At 34.0% G+C, this 21,847-nt stretch overlaps 1 protein-coding gene across 1 annotated transcript in view; it reads left to right on the forward strand.

The window, feature by feature from the left end:
- Window positions 1-5,665: 5,665 nt before the first annotated feature.
- Window positions 5,666-21,847, forward strand: part of LOC149794005 (chondroitin proteoglycan 2-like) — a 30,349-nt gene continuing 14,167 nt past the window's right edge. The window contains exons 1-8 of the mRNA XM_089969079.1: window positions 5,666-5,738; window positions 7,445-7,666; window positions 10,499-10,720; window positions 11,970-12,191; window positions 14,549-14,770; window positions 16,014-16,235; window positions 18,591-18,812; window positions 21,091-21,312. Coding sequence (XP_089825205.1) covers window positions 5,666-5,738; window positions 7,445-7,666; window positions 10,499-10,720; window positions 11,970-12,191; window positions 14,549-14,770; window positions 16,014-16,235; window positions 18,591-18,812; window positions 21,091-21,312 — 1,627 coding nt within the window. The remainder of the gene's footprint in view (window positions 5,739-7,444; window positions 7,667-10,498; window positions 10,721-11,969; window positions 12,192-14,548; window positions 14,771-16,013; window positions 16,236-18,590; window positions 18,813-21,090; window positions 21,313-21,847) is intronic.

Raw genomic sequence — 21,847 nt, forward strand, 5'->3', positions numbered from 1 at the left:
ATTCCCTCCTAGCTAAAACTTTAATTTTAAGCTAAACTTACTAGCAAATACATCATTTCGTGTGACCATCACTAAGGTGTCTACTAGCCTTCACACAGTTATCAACTACACCCAGAAATACATACTATACCATAATAAATCCGTTTTAGTTACCATTACTTCATTATTTACCATCAAATATCCAGTTACCTAATACTCAATACCCACACTATATCATCAACAAACAAACACCCCACAATTACTATGCGTTACAATTTTTGAGCAACCTTCACTCAATTCTCTACTATTCAAGACACACATCAAAGAGAACTGAAGACACACACAAAATACACACAGAATACCACTTACAAGTAACGGTGAAAGTGCTTGCACACAGTATTCCATAAATATACTTGTACACACTCTGATAAGAAACGTAAGGGTCTTTGCAAATTTGTGCTTTTGAAAGTTTGTAAAAATAGCGTGTCGATTGGTGTGTTTTGTAGAAACGTTTAAATACTGACATAAACTCTGAACGTGTTTGTGAAGTCAAAGTTTGGGTTTGGACAATTTCCAATTTTACTTGTTTTCCAAATTTAGTTTTCAAACTTCATTTTTATTTTTTCAAATTTAGTGTTTTAAATTTCATTTGTTCTAAGATTCCTTTTCAAATTTACTTAGCAAAAATAAATTTTTCCCAATTTGTTTTCACCGTCTAGTTTTGAAAATTCATTTTCAAATACTTCATGTTACTGATTCGTTTCAAATTTCATTTTTCTAAATTTTTAGTATTTAAAGTACATTTTATAATTTTGTTTTGTATTGAAATATTTTGATTTTGAAAATAAGAATTTTTCGTGAAAGAGGAATGTGAACCCGAAAACGAAAACATTAAAATAAAAAATTAAACTACAGTTTAAACATATGAACGGTTGATATGAAGCTACAGTTGAAATAATAAGTTGCAAATGAAAGCTGAACGTGCAAAATTGAAAACAAGCAAATTTAAAAATAAAATTTGAACAATATAAGAAATAGAATTTAAATAACACACATATATATCTAGATATAGAAAGCTATTTGGACAATTATCTCCACAAAACTGTCGTTTACCATCTATCCCATTATTTGAGTCTGCTATCGATTCTTTAGAATAAATCTCAGAGGCCATAATTTATAAACTAAATGTATATATGTTTGGAAACGTTTAGGAAATATATTTTAATTATTTTTATATTTGTTACTTTTAATTTTATTTCATAAACATTGGACAGAATATAAAATCTTGATCATTCGTTTTATCTTTGCTAATCGGACCTAATTTTTTACAAATATTTGCAAGGCTTTTCCTTCCCCGACGTATTGTGCAGTACATAATTATTGCATTTGCGAGGAGTTTTATTTTATTGGCAATAAACCGTTATTGTCTTTGACGTCAAATGCTAATACAGCGTTAAAACTTTAAATTGTTAGAAAAAAGATGTGGTGTAGTGCTAAAAAAACAAGTGAGAGATTGCGATCAAGAGTAAAGAACACATATTGCTCATATATAAAGGGCGAGCGCACAGTAAGGTAACGGAACGCTCCAAAACGGTAAGGGGCATCGTTCATACGCATTCCCACAGCACTACACCCCTCGAAAAAGAAAGCGAATAACCCATCGAAACAAACATAAGTACCCCCGAATAAAAGACTAGAACATAAAATAAATACTAAGCCTCAGCAAAATGTCTTTTACCAGTTCACATATAACCAGTACCTTGTTCATTGCCGTAGAAATATCGCAAATACAACAGAAAGAAGAAACGTATAAGTGCCTAATATTTAACAGTATTTACAGGCAATCGAGGAAAAACTTTGAGTACATGCGTTGTTGTTTCACATGTAGACAATTTAAAACAGGAAAACAACAAATAGAAAACCACAACAAAAACGAACTTGAAACCAAAGATATAACATTTACAGAGTGGTTTGAATAATCTAATTCAAGAATGTGTCCAACAATGTAAAATTATAATAGCTACTTGCAAGGAAATGAAACACTAATAATATAACAACACTGCGGTAAATCGATGATTTAACCAAAACGAGGGAAGCGATATTATACGTCAAATATAATATACAATTATAATCTTCATACATATGCATAACCTTTTGAATAGCTCTTGTTGGTCCTCCTTTGAGTTCGAAGATGATCATGGCATCAACGATTGGTTTTGCACACGTGAGTACGTGCGCGGCCGGTCAGTTAATTTGGTTTCTAAACTGTCTATGACATACTTGACAGGAGACGCAGATTGGGTTTGCTTGATCAATAGAGGACGTACTACTTTTATACTTCTGTCGCCTCTGAGATGCCTCTACAGCTCTCTATTTGAAACAATTCGTCTGACCAGCCAGAGATGGTTTCCCGCATTCAGTTTGACGTATATCTGTAGTAGTAGTAGTAGTAGTAGTAGTAGCTCTTTCAACATCCAGGTAACGTGACCTGTCATATCAACAGTGATTTCATCAAGAGAGTGTGGATGCATTGAATTCCTGCTCGTTTGAGAATCTCACTTTTCGGGACCATGTTCTGCTATTGTATTCTTGTATGTCATTTTTTCAAGCTGCCCATGTGGCGGTGGTTCAGCTTCTCGGCTTGGTGTCTGGTCACTGTCCAGGTTTCGCAATCATACAATATTGTAGGCTAAACAATGAATTTTGTAGGATTTAAGTTTTATTTGTAGACTATTACCCTTGCATCGAAATACATTTGCACGAGGTCTGCCAAAGTCCACACATGCTATAGCATGTCTGGCCTTGGATTCGTCAGTCATGTGCACTATGTGTTTTCGAGACAGGATAACCTTTCGCGAGAGTTACACTGTGCACATAGTGTTTCTGGTCCCTGGTCCTTTCCTAAAGCTACACTGTCGTTTGGCAGGAATACTTGATAGATGTGATTCGTAAGACGATTAAGCAGAATTATACTAAGTGTTTCAGTTATTGAAAGCACTGATATATCCCAATGGATGTCGCAGGATTCGAGATTGAGTTTCCACTTGTACATATGGACGAGGATGCTTAGCCCCTGTGGTACAATTTTTAAATCCACATTGATTGGTTAGTGTTAACCCAAATGACAAAAACTAAATCATAAATTAATATATGATATAGACATCCGTAATATTCTTAGACTTATCAGTTTATTAATATTTCAAAATTCAATTATTTATTATCAGCCATCAATTAAAAAAATGGTTGTATGTAATTGCTTTTGGATAAATATATAAATTCCGATCGCTGTACACAACTGTATTAACCCACCAACCCAACCTTCCACAATATTTACTCGAGTCGGTCAACAATCCGACATGAAGGGTTGTTTTCTCTGAGTGTTAGTCCTAATAAAGCCTTAGCAGAGCAAAATTGTTACATATATCTACTAATAATTTTAGTCAAATATGTTTCAGATTCACTTAAAAATTCGAATCCTTAAGACCTGTATCGCCCTAATACCTTGGTATACCCAGCCTCCAGCAGGAAAATGATTTGTATCCAATTTTAGTACCTCTTAGGTCGGAACGTAAGGCTGAATGCACCGCCAGTGTGATGAGAACGAAAACAGTGTCCATAAGTTTATGGTTCAACACAGTTTAGCATGTCCTGTAATATGAAGTAATCTCACCTCGCGCCCTTGGTAGCAATTAATTGTTACATTTTCTCTGCTCAGAAAAAAATAATAAATGCAATGTATTACTTAAAACAATGAACTTACTTGAGAAAACCGATATTCGTAATTTTTACAGATTCTAATTTCGTTAGAATGTGATCTACGCCAATAATTCTTCAAGGCGCCATTTATATACTTATTTTATGAAATATCTTTAACAATAAAAGATAATTGATTTTTTAAAATATTTTAAAGTGGATAAAATAGTTTGGGTAAATTTAACGTAAACATCAACTGTTCTGATATTTCTCTCTCATGTTTCATCTTTTGAAAATTTAAAACAAATATCCACATGTCAGGTGGCAAATGCTGTCATATTCTTACTATTAATTCTCATTGACGCACTCTTTAAAAAATAATACAGTTGTTTTATTTACTATTGTATGATTTACGGTATTCTTAATTTACCAGAGTACGGAACATTACATAGTTAAGTAATGCCTAGCTGCAGCCTGAAACGATTAATATGTCATTCATGATAAGAATATAAATCTCCTCCACCTAGAAAGGAGACATGACGAATTCCTCTTAAACGGCAATGTATTTATTTCTACTCATGTCTGGGTAGTCAAAAATTTTAATGACTTTCAGAGTGGTTAAGAACTTCGCCATAAGCTTCATATTTCTTTCACGTTTGATTTTACACCAGGGGGCAAATTGCACACACACACACATTGACTAAACAGTAAAACGAAATAAAAGTAACTAAATAATGATACTAAAGAAACTGAAGGCAATATATTTTGAATTATTTTGAAGGAATGCTGCTTTGTTTTAAAGCAATGCAAAACAATCATAAAGTATTAGGAAATTTAATAAAGAAAACTAAAGTGTCGTGTCCTTGCTATTCAAAAACAGAGAATATGATCTTGTGCTTTTATGCTAGGTACATCTGACGACTGCAGGTGTAGATATTTACAAATATAACATCCCAGAGTATTCGTTCTTGTAAAAGTAAATTATGATAATATGCGACAGCCGTATGTGTGTTAATTATGATTTGTTTAAACGTCAATAACGTTGCTTAGAAATATTACAATAAAGAGAAATTCTTTTCACATCCGTATGACACTTTTTTGTGTTCCTAATATGAATATTATGTAATCGTGCTACTTATACATGCATGATATCATGTAAACGAAATTGTTTTAGTTACAAAGTAAGATGGTTTAAAAAAGACGTCATGTACTTACCCCAAAACATCTATTATCAATATATATCTTGCAGATATGTTTATACAAATATGAAAATGAACAATGTAAACAATACCCTCATCCACAAAAGAAAGAGTAAAACCGAATTTTAATGTCTCGATTGATTGGTCATTATGAAACATGTTGTTCCTAACAATACAAATTATTTAAATATATAAAGAAGGAGACTAAAATGATCAAGTGCAAAGTATAACGTTTATTCTTAGAATTTATTGGGTTGTATTAGAATAATGTAGAACGGAACAGAGCGAATGCAATAATGGACTTCATCAGCTTTTCTTAGAAGGGTTAAGATCGGGTTAAGATTACAAATATTTAGTCATGTAAAAACGCTCTTCAGTAATATTTTTGTTTATTTTTCAATAATCGCAGTCAGAATTCAATCTGTGAAAAGAATCATATTTAATGGAAACTGAAATGAAAGGTTTGTTATTTTCATCTTTCATCTTAATCAACGGGGGAAGATTAGTATTAACCATGTGTTAAAACTGAACACGATGAGGACATATCTCTGGGGGGGGGAACAAGGTACACCTTTAAATGTTTACATTTTCAGCTTTCACTTGATTGATTTATATTTTATGTTTGAACACGCCCTAAGAAAATAAAAACCTACTGTGCAAATATATGTTGCTATTGCATGACGGAGCTATTGACTCACTCTGGCATTGGATGAAATATCTGAAGAAAATAATATATAAGGAGCGAAATTGTGAAAGCCTTCATTCAAGATTTCAAGACATAGTTGAGCAGACAGATGGAGACTTTCACAGCTGTAGTGTTAATCACGATAGCAGCATTCTATACAACGTCACGCCCAACGTCAGCAGGTAAGACAAAACCTGATCGTAATGTATTTAATGTAGTATTATAGTATTGTCAAAACGATCAATATACGATCACTTAAGTTTATAAGCCAAAACGTATTTTGAAAGCAACTCGAAAATTGTAATGGTAACGTATGTGTCTTTAGGTGTCTGCTGGACTCAGCATTTGAAGAGTGGAAATGATGAAGAAAACTAATTGTATTATTAAGGTGATACGTTTTGCACTTTAATGCGACTGGCTTACAAGAAGCTGCAAATACAAAAGTTTAAAATAGGTGAAGCACAAAACATCGACTTTAGTACTTTTTACTTATCCGTGTCTGATGTTGTTGTTAAGAGTGAAATGCGCAAAGCAATTACTCACAGCAGCATGTCATTCCTTTCTAACATCTGATAATATTTCTAGTTTCTGAAAATGTTACACGTAAGTACAAATATACATTGATAGTGATAACGATGCAAAAGATTTTTAAAAAACTTGTAGGGCTGTTAAAACATTTGAATTGAATGAAAGCACTCAATAATATACAGCACAAATGTTTTAAAATTGTAGCTTAAAATGCGATGTATTATTTTCTTTCATATTCATTGCTTAGAGTCACATGATAGTGCTGAATAAGAAAGCAACCATCGAATTTACAAAATGTGTTGACTCCTGTGTTAGTCAATTCAATGGAAATTATCCAAGCTGTTCAGACTGCTATCAGTATGTGACCTGCAGTAATGGGTTGAAGTACATTATGCCTTGCCCCTCCAACCTTGTCTGGGATGAAGCAAAGAAGACGTGGGACTGTAAGTTATCCCCACACAATGTACCAGCGCCTATAAAGAATACAAAAACAACAAAAATAACATCAGCAAAACCTACAAGAACAACAAGAATTCCAACTAATGGTTAGGGGTTTGTTTTATATGGAATTCAAAATTGTTTTTTTTTTTTTGTGTGTGGAGAACTTGCCTATTGATCAGATGTCTTCGAAGGGTACTGGGTTTGTTGTTTGCGTAATGTTAATATAACATTAATTTATTAGTTGAAATACATAATTTACATACACTTGATAGGACTATGTTTTCATACATTTATTAGTGATATCGCAATTACGGATGTTGTTAGCAGGTGTATAAATGTCATTTAAGTAAAAAAAACAACATAGTAAACAAAATCTAAGCTACATTACCAACGTTGACTGGCTTGTAAGTTAGAAAACTATTAAGATACAAAGTAATTGTGGCAATCATTCCAATTTTGCGTAGGAAACCTGACAGTAAACATCAGAATATAAGCAGAAAGCAACTGGATCGAAACGGTTAATATTATGCATATTGCTAGCGACACGTTTTGAACATACAATTAAAAAGGAAATTTACTTCTTTCGAGCAAACAAAGAATATATTTCATTTCGTCGATGAAAACTAAAGTATGCACCCACTCGATGCAAAATATAAGTTATTCACTCAATACCGGCAAATATGATCAATGTATTCCGAAATAACACAATAATGGAAGCATCCAAATAATTGCCCATCCAATTAATTACATTTCATAAAATTGCTGATTATATTCAATTCCGTTACCTTCTGATATTTATGGTAAAATTAAAATGTTAAAGTGTTGACAAGAATATGTTCCGTATCATCATTTGTATCTCGTAACTAGAATCACCTCATACTGTTCACTTTATCATAAAATTTTCGTCTTCCTATTACAGGTTGTGTGGGCGCCTGTGCTGGTCAACGTAATGGAAACTATCAACATTGCTCCGACTGCCACCAGTATGTAGCCTGCAGTAATGGAATCAAGTACGACATGCCTTGCCCCTCCAACCTTGTCTGGGATGATAAAAAGAAAAGGTGCGAAAGGACTTCAAACACCTGTGGTGCAACCAATCCACCAGTAACTACCGCAAAACCAACATCAACACAAAACCCTGGTAAGGTTTTCAATTTATCATAATCTGAGACTGCACTGCTAATGCCTTTTTCTTGGCAATTTAGACGTATGCGATACGGCATTGCTTCTCAATGATCACAGCTGTATTTACTGAATGATAAAATTGGATGTACCCCATAATTGTGTCTGTGGTGTGTAAAGATGTACAAGAGTAGTATTCCATTTTGTCTTCATAATCTTTTCCCCAAGCATAATAATTGATTGTGTACAAATCTAGCATTATTTGCGACGCGACGCGATTTATTTTATGCTAGCACAGGAGTAAGTTGATTTTGAAACTGAAATTAGTTTGAAATAATAGAGAGTACAAACGTTTTCTACTTCTACCAGTACACATGGACATGATAAACAAGTTAATGTGCCATGATGGTCATTATCTGGGTCTAGCGTTACATATGGTTACCTATCACATACGAGTAAAATGTTGAAATTAAACCAAATGTTTCTTCTTGACAATTTATGTTTTTCCAGTCGTGATTTAAGAAAGATAACTATCTTAGAACGTATGTTTTCAAGGTCAATATACAATAAACTCAGAATATAGTTGCAATGGCAGTAGCTGGTACAGGAAAGTACCATCTCCAATGGCCAGAATGTTACCACGTGATCAAAATTAATTGCGTTCATTTCTGTATGAACTGTAAGGAGAATTACTTTTCCACTTTTATAAATAGAGTCACGTGTACAGCAAAAGATAAACTCTGCCAGTGAAGGCAGCATTAAAGGAAAACAACATTCTTACATTTTGTTTAAAAAAAGTAATTGAATAAATTTGGCTTCCATTGGTTGAAGGACTGGTATTACGATCAAGCAGGACAATCCCACGAGCTATATATAGCTAAGTAACAGAAAAACCCAAACATATATTACTACGCTCAATTAGGATTTCTATTTTTTAATGATGCAAACAAAATCACATAACGAATAATTGAAATTTCAATTATAAGAGTTTAACGTTGTTTTTTCTGGGTTGATCGTGGTATAAACTGTCAGTAGTCGACTCACACAGCGTACATAACGCCCTTCGGGCGTTATTTGCTGTGTGAATCAGCAACTGACAGCTTATATCACAATAAGCCCAGAGAAAAACAACGTTACACACTTACATCATCGGTACATAGCTAACATCCTCGTGTGGAATATTTAAGAAATATGTTACTGAATCTGTTATCGATATTCCTAGACAACACATTTCAACATACAATGAAAAAACAATGTACATTGTTTCGAGTGATTGGCGGAGACTGAGTGATAAAGGATCAAATTTGTATCCATTACATGCAATGTGTTCGTTAGAAACTCAACACGAGTAAATATTTGCTATATAGTCTCCACATATCAGCTGATCCAAAGTATGTGTGCACACATTTAAATAAATTGTTTCTTTCTCCGAGTGAGCAATTGATATTTTTCACATCATGTGCGAAAAAGTCAATTATTTTAGAGGTCAGTACAGGACATTCGTTATTCACTCCATACAAGAAAACATGCTCTCTTTATACTCTAATAACTCGCAATAGTAAATATGATCTTTCAAAGCAGTTACCCTAGTGGTATGCAGCTGCATGCATATCTTGAAATTAGCTTTAATATATAAGCAAGAATTTGATATAACAGACGGGGAGTTTCTCCTTGTTCCGATATGCATATTTTGATAAGCAGCTGACAAAGAAATGGTAAACTAATTACTGAAAGCGTCTTTATACTTTCATTGTGTGTTCTAACATCTTGTCTGCTTCGAAGCATAAATGTATTCGGTTAATACTCGAATAAGAGTTTGAAGATGAAATATAACCCAACCACTGATTGCTGAATTTACTTCTCAGAAAATGGATAAGTGCAAGCCTCTGTATTTAATATAGAACGGGAATGAGCTGCATTTCCAATAGCAAAACTTTGGATAATTCACTGGAGCGAGATTTTAGAAATGGTTTTGTCGACGGGCAATAGAGATGAGGACCAAAAATGTTAGTGGCATTTTATGAAGTATTTGGTCTAGTGGCTAGTAAGGCCATCTGTCACACAGGGGGTTACATGTTCATATCCCACAAAATGCCGATATATTTATACTGTTGTTTGTGTCTGTGCATTCTTGCCTTGATTAGGAGAAAGACATATATTACCATTTATTTTTCCCAGTGACTCTACACAAAATCACTGCTTAATATAGACGAAAAGAGCTTCCATTATCGCGTCGGACAACGTAAGAAACCTGCTACTTCAATCGATTATCCGTTTCGGTTGCTGAATACTTTGAACATACAAGTAAAACATGCTTTCCCCCCCGCCTCGAATATCGTAGATATTTCATGCAAAGTACGAAACGAATAGGTAAACAGCCACTGAATTGTATATATGCGTTATTTACTCAATAACAGAAAACATATTCTCTGTATTCCCAAATGACCCGATGATATAAGCATGGTTGTTGTAAATGACTCACCCCCGCAGTATTCTGTTATTTGCTTTGTTTGACATAGTACGTGATATTTTTTCATTAACTTATCTACTACATATGAACGGGAACATGTAAGTTTAGTGAAGTTTGTACCCAGGACGCACTAGTAGATTTCATCCTCATTTAATAGCCGTGTCGATGACGTGTCTCATGAACAACTGACGAAACAAACAATTATATGTTCTGGAGAAAGATCTTATTTTATGTACGTGATGCTCTCAAATTTATGATAAAATGAAAGTTTAAAATTGTTGGTTATGATACATTCCATTCAAATCTCGCATTTATTACTCAGAATCAACTGAAATAGTTCACTTGATTACAAGGCGAAACATTATTGTCTTCCTTTTACAGGTTGTTTGAACTCATGTGCTGGTCAACGAAATGGAAACTATCAACATTGCTCCGACTGCCACCAGTATGTAGCCTGCAGTAATGGAATCAAGTACGACATGCCTTGCCCCTCCAACCTTGTCTGGGATGATAAAAAGAAAAGGTGCGAATATACTTCAAAGACCTGTGGTACAGCCAATCCACCAGCAACTACCGCAAGACCAGCATCAACGCAAAACCCTGGTAAGGTTTTCAATTTATCACAATCTGAGAGAGCGCTGTTAATGCACTTTTCTTGGCAATTTAGAGATATGTGATATGGCATTGCTTGTCAATGATCACAAATGTATTTACTGAATGATAAGATTGGATGTACCCCATAATTGTGTCTGTGGTGTGTAAAGATGTACAAGAGTAGTATTACATTTTGTCTTGATAATCTTTTTCAAAGCATAATTACTAACTGTGTAAAAATCTAGCATTATTTGCAAAGCGACGCGATTTATTTTAGGCTAGCACAGGAGTAAGAAGACTTTTGAAACTGAAATTAGTTTGATATATGACTGGACCAAAAATGTTAGTGGCATTTTATGAAGTATTTGGTCTAGTGGCTAGTAAGGCCATCTGTCACACAGGGGGTTACATGTTCATGTCCCACAAAATGTCGATATGTTTATACTGTTGTTTGTGTCTGTGCATTGTTGCCTTGATTAGGAGAAAGACATATATTACCAATTTATTTCCCAGTGACTGTACACAAATCACAAATCACTGCTAAATATAGACGAAAAGAGCTTCCATTATCGCGTCGGACCCGTAAGAAACCAGCTACTTCAATCAATTATTCATTTCGGTTGCTGAATCGTTTGAACATACAAGTAAAATTAAAACGAGGATTTTTTTCCCTAGAATATCGCACATATTTCAAGGAAAGGACGAAAATAATAGATAAGCAGTCACTGAATTATATATATATATATATATATATATATATATATATATATATATATATATATATATATATATATATATATATATCTGTTACATACTCCATGCCACTAAATGTCTTCTCTGTATTCTCAAATGACCCGATGATAAAAGAATGGTTGTTGTAATGGAATCCCCCTCGCAGTATTCTGTATTTCCTTTCTTTGACATAGGACGTGCTACTTTTTCATTAACTTATCTACTACATATGAACGGGAATATATAAGTTTAGTGAAGTTTGTACCGAGGACGCACTAGTAGATTTCATCCCCACTTAATAGCTGTGTTGATGACGTGTCTCATGAACCACCGACGAAAAAAACAATTATACGTTCTGGAGAAAAATCTTATTTTATCTACGTGATGCTCTCAAATTTATGATAAAATCAAAATTTAAAATTATTGCTTATTATATATTTCTTTCAAATCTCGCATTTATTATTCAGAATCAACTGAAATAGTTCACTTGATTACAAGGCGAAACATTATTGCCTTCCTTTTACAGGTTGTTTGAACTCATGTGCTGGTCAACGCAATGGAAACTATCAACATTGCTCCGACTGCCACCAGTATGTAGCCTGCAGTAATGGAATCAAGTACGACATGCCTTGCCCCTCCAACCTTGTCTGGGATGATAAAAAGAAAAGGTGCGAATATACTTCAAATACCTGTGGTACAGCCAGTCCACCAGTTACTACCGCACAACCAGTATCAACACAAAACCCTGGTAAGGTTTTCAATTTATCACAATCTGAGAGAGCACTGTTAATGCACTTTTCTTGGCAATTTAGAGATATGTGATATGGCATTGCTTGTCAATGATCACAAATGTATTTACTGAATAAGATTGGATGTACCCCATAATTGTGTCTGTGGTGTGTAAAGATGTACAAGAGTAGTATTACATTTTGTCTTGATAATCTTTTTCCAAGCATAATTACTAATTGTGTAAAAATCTAGGATTATTTGCAAAGCGACGCTATTTATTTTAGGCTAGTAAATGAGTAAGATGACTTTTGAAACTGAAATTAGTTTGATATATGACTGGAATAGACAGTATGCACGTTTTCTACTTCGACCAGTACACATGGACATGATAAACATGTTGATGTGCCATGATGTCAATTATATGGGTCTAGCGGTACATATGGTTACCTATCACACACGAGTAAAATGTTGAAATTAAACCAGATGTTTCTCATTGACATTTTGTGTTCTTCCAGCCGTGATTTAAGAAAGATATATATCTTAGAACGTATGTTTTCCAGGTCAATATACAATAAACTCATCAGAATATGATCGGTAGATAGCTAACATTCTCGTGTGGAATATTCAAGAAATATGTTACTGAATCTGTTATAGATATTCCTAGACAACACATTTCAACATACAATGAAAAAACAATGTACATTGTTTGGAGTGATTGGCGGAGACTGAGTAAAGAATTATGAAATTTTCATCCATTACATGCAATTTATTCGTTTGAAACTCAACACGTGTAAATATTTGCTATATAGTCTCTAGATATCCGCTGATACAAAATATGTGTGCAAATATTTAAATAAATTATTTCTTTATCCGAGTGAGCAATTGATATTTTTCACATCATATGCAAAACAGTTAAGCATTTTAAAACTCAATACAGTATATTCTTTATTCACTCCATACAAGGAAACTTACTCTCTTTATTCTCTAATAACTCGAAGAAATAAACATGATGTTTCAAAGCAGTTACATTAATGGTATGCAACTGCATGCATATCTTGAAATTAGCAGTAATATATAATAATGAATTTGATATAACAGACGGGGAGTTTCTCCTTATTCTTATATGCATGTTTTGATCATCCACTGACAATGAAATGGTGAACTAATTACTGAAAGCGTCTTTATACTTTGATTGTGTGTTCTAACATCATGTATGGTTCGAAGCCTAAATGTATTCGGTTAATACTCGAATAAGAGTTTGAAGATGAAATATAACCCAACCACAGATTGCTGAATATAATTCTGAGATAATGGATAAGTGCAAGCCTATGTATTTAATATAGAACGGGAATGAGCTGCTTTTCCAATAGGAAATCTTTGGATAATTCACTGGAGCGAGTTTTCAGAAATGGTTTTGACGACGGGCAATGGAGACGAGGACCAAAACTGTTAGTGGCATTTTATGAAGTATTTTGGTCTAGTGGCTAGTAAGGCCATCTGTCACACAGGGGTTACATGTTCATATCCTACAAAATGCCGATATGTTTATACTGTTGTTTGTGTCTGTGCATTGTTGCCTTGATTAGGAGAAAGACATATATTGCCAATTTGTTTCTCAGTGACTGTACACAAATCACAAATCACTGCTAAATATAGACGAAAAAGGCTTCCATTATCGCGTTGGACCCGTAAGAAACCGGCTATTTCAATCAATTATTCATTTCGTTGCTGAATCGTTTGAACATACAAGTAAAATTAAAACGAGGATTTTTTCCCTGGAATATCGTAGATATTTCATGTAAAGGACGAAAATAATAGATAAACAGTCACTGAATTATATATATATATATATATATATATATATATATATATATATATATATATATATATATATAGATAGATAGATAGATAGATAGATAGATAGATTACATGCTCCATACCAGTAAATATCTTCTCTGTATTCCCAAATGACCCGATGATAAAAGAATGGTTGTTGTAATGGAATCCCCCTCGCAGTATTCTGTATTTCCTTTCTTTGACATAGTACGTGCTACTTTTTCATTAACTTGTCTGCTACCTATGAACGGGAATATATAAGTTTAGTCAAGTTTGTACCGAGGACCCACTAGTAGATTTCACCCTCATTTAATAGCCGTGTTGATGACGTGTCTCATGAACCACCGACGAAAAAAACAATTATATGTTCTGGAGAAAAATCTTATTTTATCTACGTGATGCTCTCAAATTTATGATAAAATCAAAATTTAAAATTATTGCTTATTATATATTTCTTTCAAATCTCGCATTTATTATTCAGAATCAACTGAAATAGTTTACTTGATTACAAGGCGAAACATTATTGTCTTCCTTTTACAGGTTGTTTGAACTCATGTGCTGGTCAACGAAATGGAAACTATCAACATTGCTCCGACTGCCACCAGTATGTAGCCTGCAGTAATGGAATCAAGTACGACATGCCTTGCCCCTCCAACCTTGTCTGGGATGATAAAAAGAAAAGGTGCGAATATACTTCAAAGACCTGTGGTACAGCCAGTCCACCAGTAACTACCGCAAAACCAGCATCAACACAAAACCCTGGTAAGGTTGTCAATTTATCACAGTCTGAGAGAGCACTGTTAATGCACTTTTCTTGGCAATTTAGAGATATGTGATATGGCATTGCTTGTCAATGATCACAAATGTATTTACTGAATGATAAGATTGGATGTACCCCATAATTGTGTCTGTGGTGTGTAAAGATGTACAAGAGTAGTATTACATTTTGTCTTGATAATCTTTTTCCAAGCATAATTACTAACTGTGTAAAAATCTAGGATTATTTGCAAAGCGACGCGATTTATTTTAGGCTAGGACAGGAGTAAGAAGACTTTTGAAACTGAAATTAGTTTGATATATGACTGGACCAAAAATGTTAGTGGCATTTTATGAAGTATTTGGTCTAGTGGCTAGTAAGGCCATCTGTCACACAGGGGGTTACATGTTCATATCCCACAAAATGCCGATATGTTTATACTGTTGTTTGTGTCTGTGCATTGTTGCCTTGATTAGGAGAAAGACATATATTACCAATTTGTTTCCCAGTGACTGTACACAAATCACAAATCACTGCTAAATATAGACGAAAAGAGCTTCCATTATCGCGTCGGACCCGTAAGAAACCAGCTACTTCAATCAATTATTCATTTCGGTTGCTGAATCGTTTGAACATACAAGTAAAATTAAAACGAGGATTTTTTTCCCTAGAATATCGCACATATTTCAAGTAAAGGACGAAAATAATAGATAAGCAGTCACTGAATTATATATATATATATATATATATATATATATATATATATATATATATATATATATATATATATATATCTGTTACATACTCCATGCCACTAAATATCTTCTCTGTATTCCCAAATGACCCGATGATAAAAGAATGGTTTTTGTAATGGAATCCCCCTCGCAGTATTCTGTATTTCCTTTCTTTGACATAGTACGTGCTACTTTTTCATTAACTTATCTACTACATATGAACGGGAATATATAAGTTTAGTGAAGTTTGTACCGAGGACGCACTAGTAGATTTCATCCCCACTTAATAGCTGTGTTGATGACGTGTCTCATGAACCACCGACGAAAAAAACAATTATATGTTCTGGAGAAAATTCTTATTTTATCTACGTGATGCTCTCAAATTTATGATAAAATCAAAATTTAAAATTATTGCTTATTATATATTTCTTTCAAATCTCGCATTTATTATTCAGAATCAACTGAAATAGTTCACTTGATTACAAGGCGAAACATTATTGCCTTCCTTTTACAGGTTGTTTGAACTCATGTGCTGGTCAACGCAATGGAAACTATCAACATTGCTCCGACTGCCACCAGTATGTAGCCTGCAGTAATGGAATCAAGTACGACATGCCTTGCCCCTCCAACCTTGTCTGGGATGATAAAAAGAAAAGGTGCGAATATACTTCAAATACCTGTGGTACAGCCAGTCCACCAGTTACTACCGCACAACCAGTATCAACACAAAACCCTGGTAAGGTTTCCAATTTATCACAATCTGAGAGAGCACTGTTAATGCACTTTTCTTGGCAATTTAGAGATATGTGATATGGCATTGCTTGTCAATGATCACAAATGTATTTACTGAATAAGATTGGATGTACCCCATAATTGTGTCTGTGGTGTGTAAAGATGTACAAGAGTAGTATTACATTTTGTCTTGATAATCTTTTTCCAAGCATAATTACTAATTGTGTAAAAATCTAGGATTATTTGCAAAGCGACGCTATTTATTTTAGGCTAGTAAATGAGTAAGATGACTTTTGAAACTGAAATTAGTTTGATATATGACTGGAATAGACAGTATACACGTTTTCTACTTCGACCAGTACACATGGACATGATAAACAAGTTCATGTGCCATGATGTCAATTATATGGGTCTAGCGGTACATATGGTTACCTATCACACACGAGTAAAATGTTGAAATTAAACCAAATGTTTCTCATTGACATTTTGTGTTCTTCCAGCCGTGATTTAAGGAAGATATATATCTTAGAACGTATGTTTTCCAGGTCAATATACAATAAACTCATCAGAATATGATCGGTAGATAGCTAACATTCTCGTGTGGAATATTCAAGAAATATGTTACTGAATCTGTTAAAGATATTCCTAGACAACACATTTCAACATACAATGAAAAAACAATGTACATTGTTTGGAGTGATTGGCGGAGACTGAGTAAAGAATTATGAAATTTTCATCCATTACATGCAATTTATTCGTTTGAAACTCAACACGTGTAAATATTTGCTATATAGTCTCTAGAGATCCGCTGATACAAAATATGTGTGCAAACATTTAAATAAATTATTTCTTTATCCGAGTGAGCAAATGATATTTTTCACATCATATGCAAGACAGTTAAGCATGTTAAAGCTCATTACAGTGTATTCGTTATTCATTCGAATCAAGGAAACTGATTCTCTTTATTCTGTAACAAGTCGAAGAAATAAACATAATGTTTCAAAGCAGTTACCCTAGTGGTTATGCAACTGCTTGCATATCTTGAAATTAACAGTAATATATAAGAATGGATTTGATATAACAGACGTGGAGTTTCTCCTTGTTCCGATATGCATGTTTTGATCATCCACTGACAATGAAATGGTGAACTAATTACTGAAAGCGTCTTTATACTTTGATTGTGTGTTCTAACATATGTATGGTTCGAAGCCTAAATGTATTCGGTTAATACTCGAATAAGAATTTGAAGATAAAATATAACCCAACCACAGATTGCTGAATTTACTTCTCAGAAAACGGATAAGTGCAAGCTTATGTATTTAATATAGAACGGGAATGAGTGCATTTCCAATAGAAAAACTTTCGATAATTCACTGGAGCGAGTTTTTAGAAATGGTTTTGACGACGGGCAATGGAGACGAGGACCAAAACTGTTAGTGGCATTTTATGAAGTGTTTTGGTCTAGTGGCTAGTAAGGCAATCTGTCACACAGGGGTTACATGTTCATATCCCACAAAATGCCGATATGTTTATACTGTTGTTTGTGTCTGTGCATTGTTGCCTTGATTAGGAGAAAGACATATATTACCAATTTGTTTCCCAGTGACTGTACACAAATCCCAAATCACTGCTAAATATAAGCGAGAAAGGCTTCCATTATCGCGTTGGACCCGTAAGAAACCGGCTATTTCAATCAATTATTCATTTCGGTTGCTGAATCGTTTGAACATACAAGTAAAATTAAAACGAGGATTTTTTCCTTGGAATATCGTAGATATTTCATGTAAAGGACGAAAATAATAGATAAGCAGTCACTGAATTATATATATATATATATATATATATATATATATATATATATATATATATATATATATATATATATATATATATATATATATATATATATTACATGATCCATACCAGTAAATATCTTCTCTGTATTCCCAAATGACCCGATGATAAAAGAATGGTTGTTGTAATGGAATCCCCCTCGCAGTATTCTGTATTTCCTTTCTTTGACATAGTACGTGCTACTTTTTCATTAACTTATCTGCTACATATGAACGGGAATATATAAGTTTAGTGAAGTTTGTACCGAGGACGCACTAGTAGATTTCATCCCCACTTAATAGCTGTGTTGATGACGTGTCTCATGAACCACCGACGAAAAAAACAATTATATGTTCTGGAGAAAAATCTTATTTTATCTACTTGATGCTCTCAAATTTATGATAAAATCAAAATTTAAAATTATTGCTTATTATATATTTCTTTCAAATCTCGCATTTATTATTCAGAATCAACTGAAATAGTTCACTTGATTACAAGGCGAAACATTATTGCCTTCCTTTTACAGGTTGTTTGAACTCATGTGCTGGTCAACGAAATGGAAACTATCAACATTGCTCCGACTGCCACCAGTATGTAGCCTGCAGTAATGGAATCAAGTACGACATGCCTTGCCCCTCCAACCTTGTCTGGGATGATAAAAGGAAAAGGTGCGAATATACTTCAAATACCTGTGGTACAGCCAGTCCACCAGTTACTACCGCACAACCAGTATCAACACAAAACCCTGGTAAGGTTTTCAATTTATCACAATCTGAGAGAGCGCTGTTAATGCACTTTTCTTGGCAATTTAGAGATATGTGATATGGCATTGCTTGTCAATGATCACAAATGTATTTACTGAATGATAAGATTGGATGTACCCCATAATTGTGTCTGTGGTGTGTAAAGATGTACAAGAGTAGTATTACATTTTGTCTTGATAATCTTTTTCCAAGCATAATTACTAATTGTGTAAAAATCTAGGATTATTTGCAAAGCGACGCTATTTATTTTAGGCTAGTAAATGAGTAAGATGACTTTTGAAACTGAAATTAGTTTGATATATGACTGGAATAGACAGTATGCACGTTTTCTACTTCGACCAGTACACATGGACATGATAAACATGTTGATGTGCCATGATGTCAATTATATGGGTCTAGCGGTACATATGGTTACCTATCACACACGAGTAAAATGTTGAAATTAAACCAAATGTTTCTCATTGACATTTTGTGTTCTTCCAGCCGTGATTTGAGAAAGATATATATCTTAGAACGTATGTTTTCCAGGTCAATATACAATAAACTCATCAGAATATGATCGGTAGATAGCTAACATTCTCGTGTGGAATATTCAAGAAATATGTTACTGAATCTGTTAAAGATATTCCTAGACAACACATTTCAACATACAATGAAAAAACAATGTACATTGTTTGGAGTGATTGGCGGAGACTGAGTAAAGAATTATGAAATTTTCATCCATTACATGCAATTTATTCGTTTGAAACTCAACACGTGTAAATATTTGCTATATAGTCTCTAGAGATCCGCTGATACAAAATATGTGTGCAAACATTTAAATAAATTATTTCTTTATCCGAGTGAGCAAATGATATTTTTCACATCATATGCAAGACAGTTAAGCATGTTAAAACTCAATACAGTGCATTCGTTATTCATTCGAATCAAGGAAACTGATTCTCTTTATTCTGTAACAAGTCGAAGAAATAAACATAATGTTTCAAAGCAGTTACCCTAGTGGTTGTGCAACTGCTTGCATATCTTGAAATTAACAGTAATATATAAGAATGAATTTGATATAACAGACGTGGAGTTTCTCCTTGTTCCGATATGCATGTTTTGATCATCCACTGACAATGAAATGGTGAACTAATTGCTGAAAGCGTCTTTATACTTTGATTGTGTGTTCTAACATGGTTCGAAGCCTAAATGTATTCGGTTAATACTCGAATAAGAGTTTGAAGATAAACTATAACCCAACCACAGATTGCTGAATTTACTTCTCAGAAAACGGATAAGTTCAAGCCTATGTATTTAATATAGAACGGGAATGAGTTGCCTTTCCAATAGCAAACTTTGGATAATTCACTGGAACGAGTTTTTAGAAATGGTTTTGTCGACAGGCAATGGAGATGAGGACCAAAAATGTTAGTGGCATTTTATGAAGTATTTGGTCTAGTGGCTAGTAAGTCCATCTGTCACACAGGGGGAACATGTTCATATCCGACAAAATGACGATATGTTTATACCGTTGTTTGTGTATGTGCATTGTTGCCTTGATTAGGAGAAAGACATATCTTATCATTTAATTTTCCCAGTGACTGTACACAAATCACAAATCACTGTTTAATATACACGAAAAGAGCTTACATTATAGCGTCGGACAACGTAAGAAACCTCCTATTTCAATCGATTATCCGTTTTGGTTGCTGAATCGTTTGTACATACAAGTAAAATTAAAAGTGTTTATTATCTCGGATATAGAAGATATTTCATGCATTGGACGAAAATAATAGGTAAACAGCCACTGAATTTTATATATCCGTTACTTACTCCATACCAGTAAATATCTTCTCTCTATTCCCAAATGACCCGATGATAAAAGCATGGTTGTTGTAACGGAGTCCCCCCTCGCAGTATTCTGGTATTTGCTTTCTTTGACATAGTACGTGATATTTTTTCATTAACGTATCTACTACATATGAAAGGGAATATATAAGTTTAGTGAGGTTTGTACCGAGGATGTCCTAGTACATTTTATCCCCATTTCATAGCCGTGTCGATGACGTGTCTCATGAGCCACTGACGAGACAAACAATTATATGTTCTGGGGCAAAATCTTATTTTATGTACGTGATGCTCTCAAATTTATGATAAAATCAAAATTTTAAAGTTGTTGGTTATTATACATTCCTTTCCAACTCTCGCATTTATTACTCAGAATCAACTGAAACAGTTCACTTGATTACAAGGCGAAACATTATCGTCTTCCTTTTACAGTTTGTTTGAACTCCTGTGCTGGTCAACGCGATGGAAACTATCAGAATTGCTCAGACTGCCACAAGTATGTAGCCTGCAGTAATGGAATCAAGTACGTCATGCCTTGCCCCTCCAACCTTGTCTGGGATGATGTAAAGAAAAGGTGCGAATGGACTTCCCCGACCTGTGGTGCAGCCAATCCACCAGTAACTACTGCAAAACCAGCATCAACACAAAACCCTGGTAAGGTTTTCAATTTATCACAATCTGAGACACCACTGTTAATGCATTTTTCTTGGCAATTTAGAGGTAGGTGATACGGCATTGATCTCAATGATCACAGCTGTATTTACTGAATGATAAGATTGGATGTACCACATAATTTTGTCTGTGGTGTGTAAAGACGTACAAGAGTAGTATTCCATTTTGTTTTGATAATCTTTTAACAAGCATAATTACTAACTGTGTACAAATTTAGTATTATTTGCGACGCGACGCAAATTATTTGATGCTAGCACAGGAGTAAGTTGATTTTTGAAACCGAAATTAGTTTGATATATCATTGGAGGAGAGAGTATCAACGTTTTCTACTCCGACCAGTACACATGGACGTGATACACAAGTTGATGTGCCATGATGTCAATAATTTGGGTCTAGCGGTACATATGGTTACCTACCACACACGAGTGAAAGGTTGAAATTAAACCAAATGTTTTTTTCTTGGCATTTTGTGTTTTTCCAGCCGTGATTTAAGAAAGATATATATCTTAGAACGTGA

Source organism: Sinohyriopsis cumingii, chromosome 8 (genome assembly GCF_028554795.1).
Source record: "Sinohyriopsis cumingii isolate HCF-2022 chromosome 8, ASM2855479v2, whole genome shotgun sequence".
Classification (NCBI taxonomy): Eukaryota; Metazoa; Mollusca; class Bivalvia; order Unionida; family Unionidae; genus Sinohyriopsis; species Sinohyriopsis cumingii.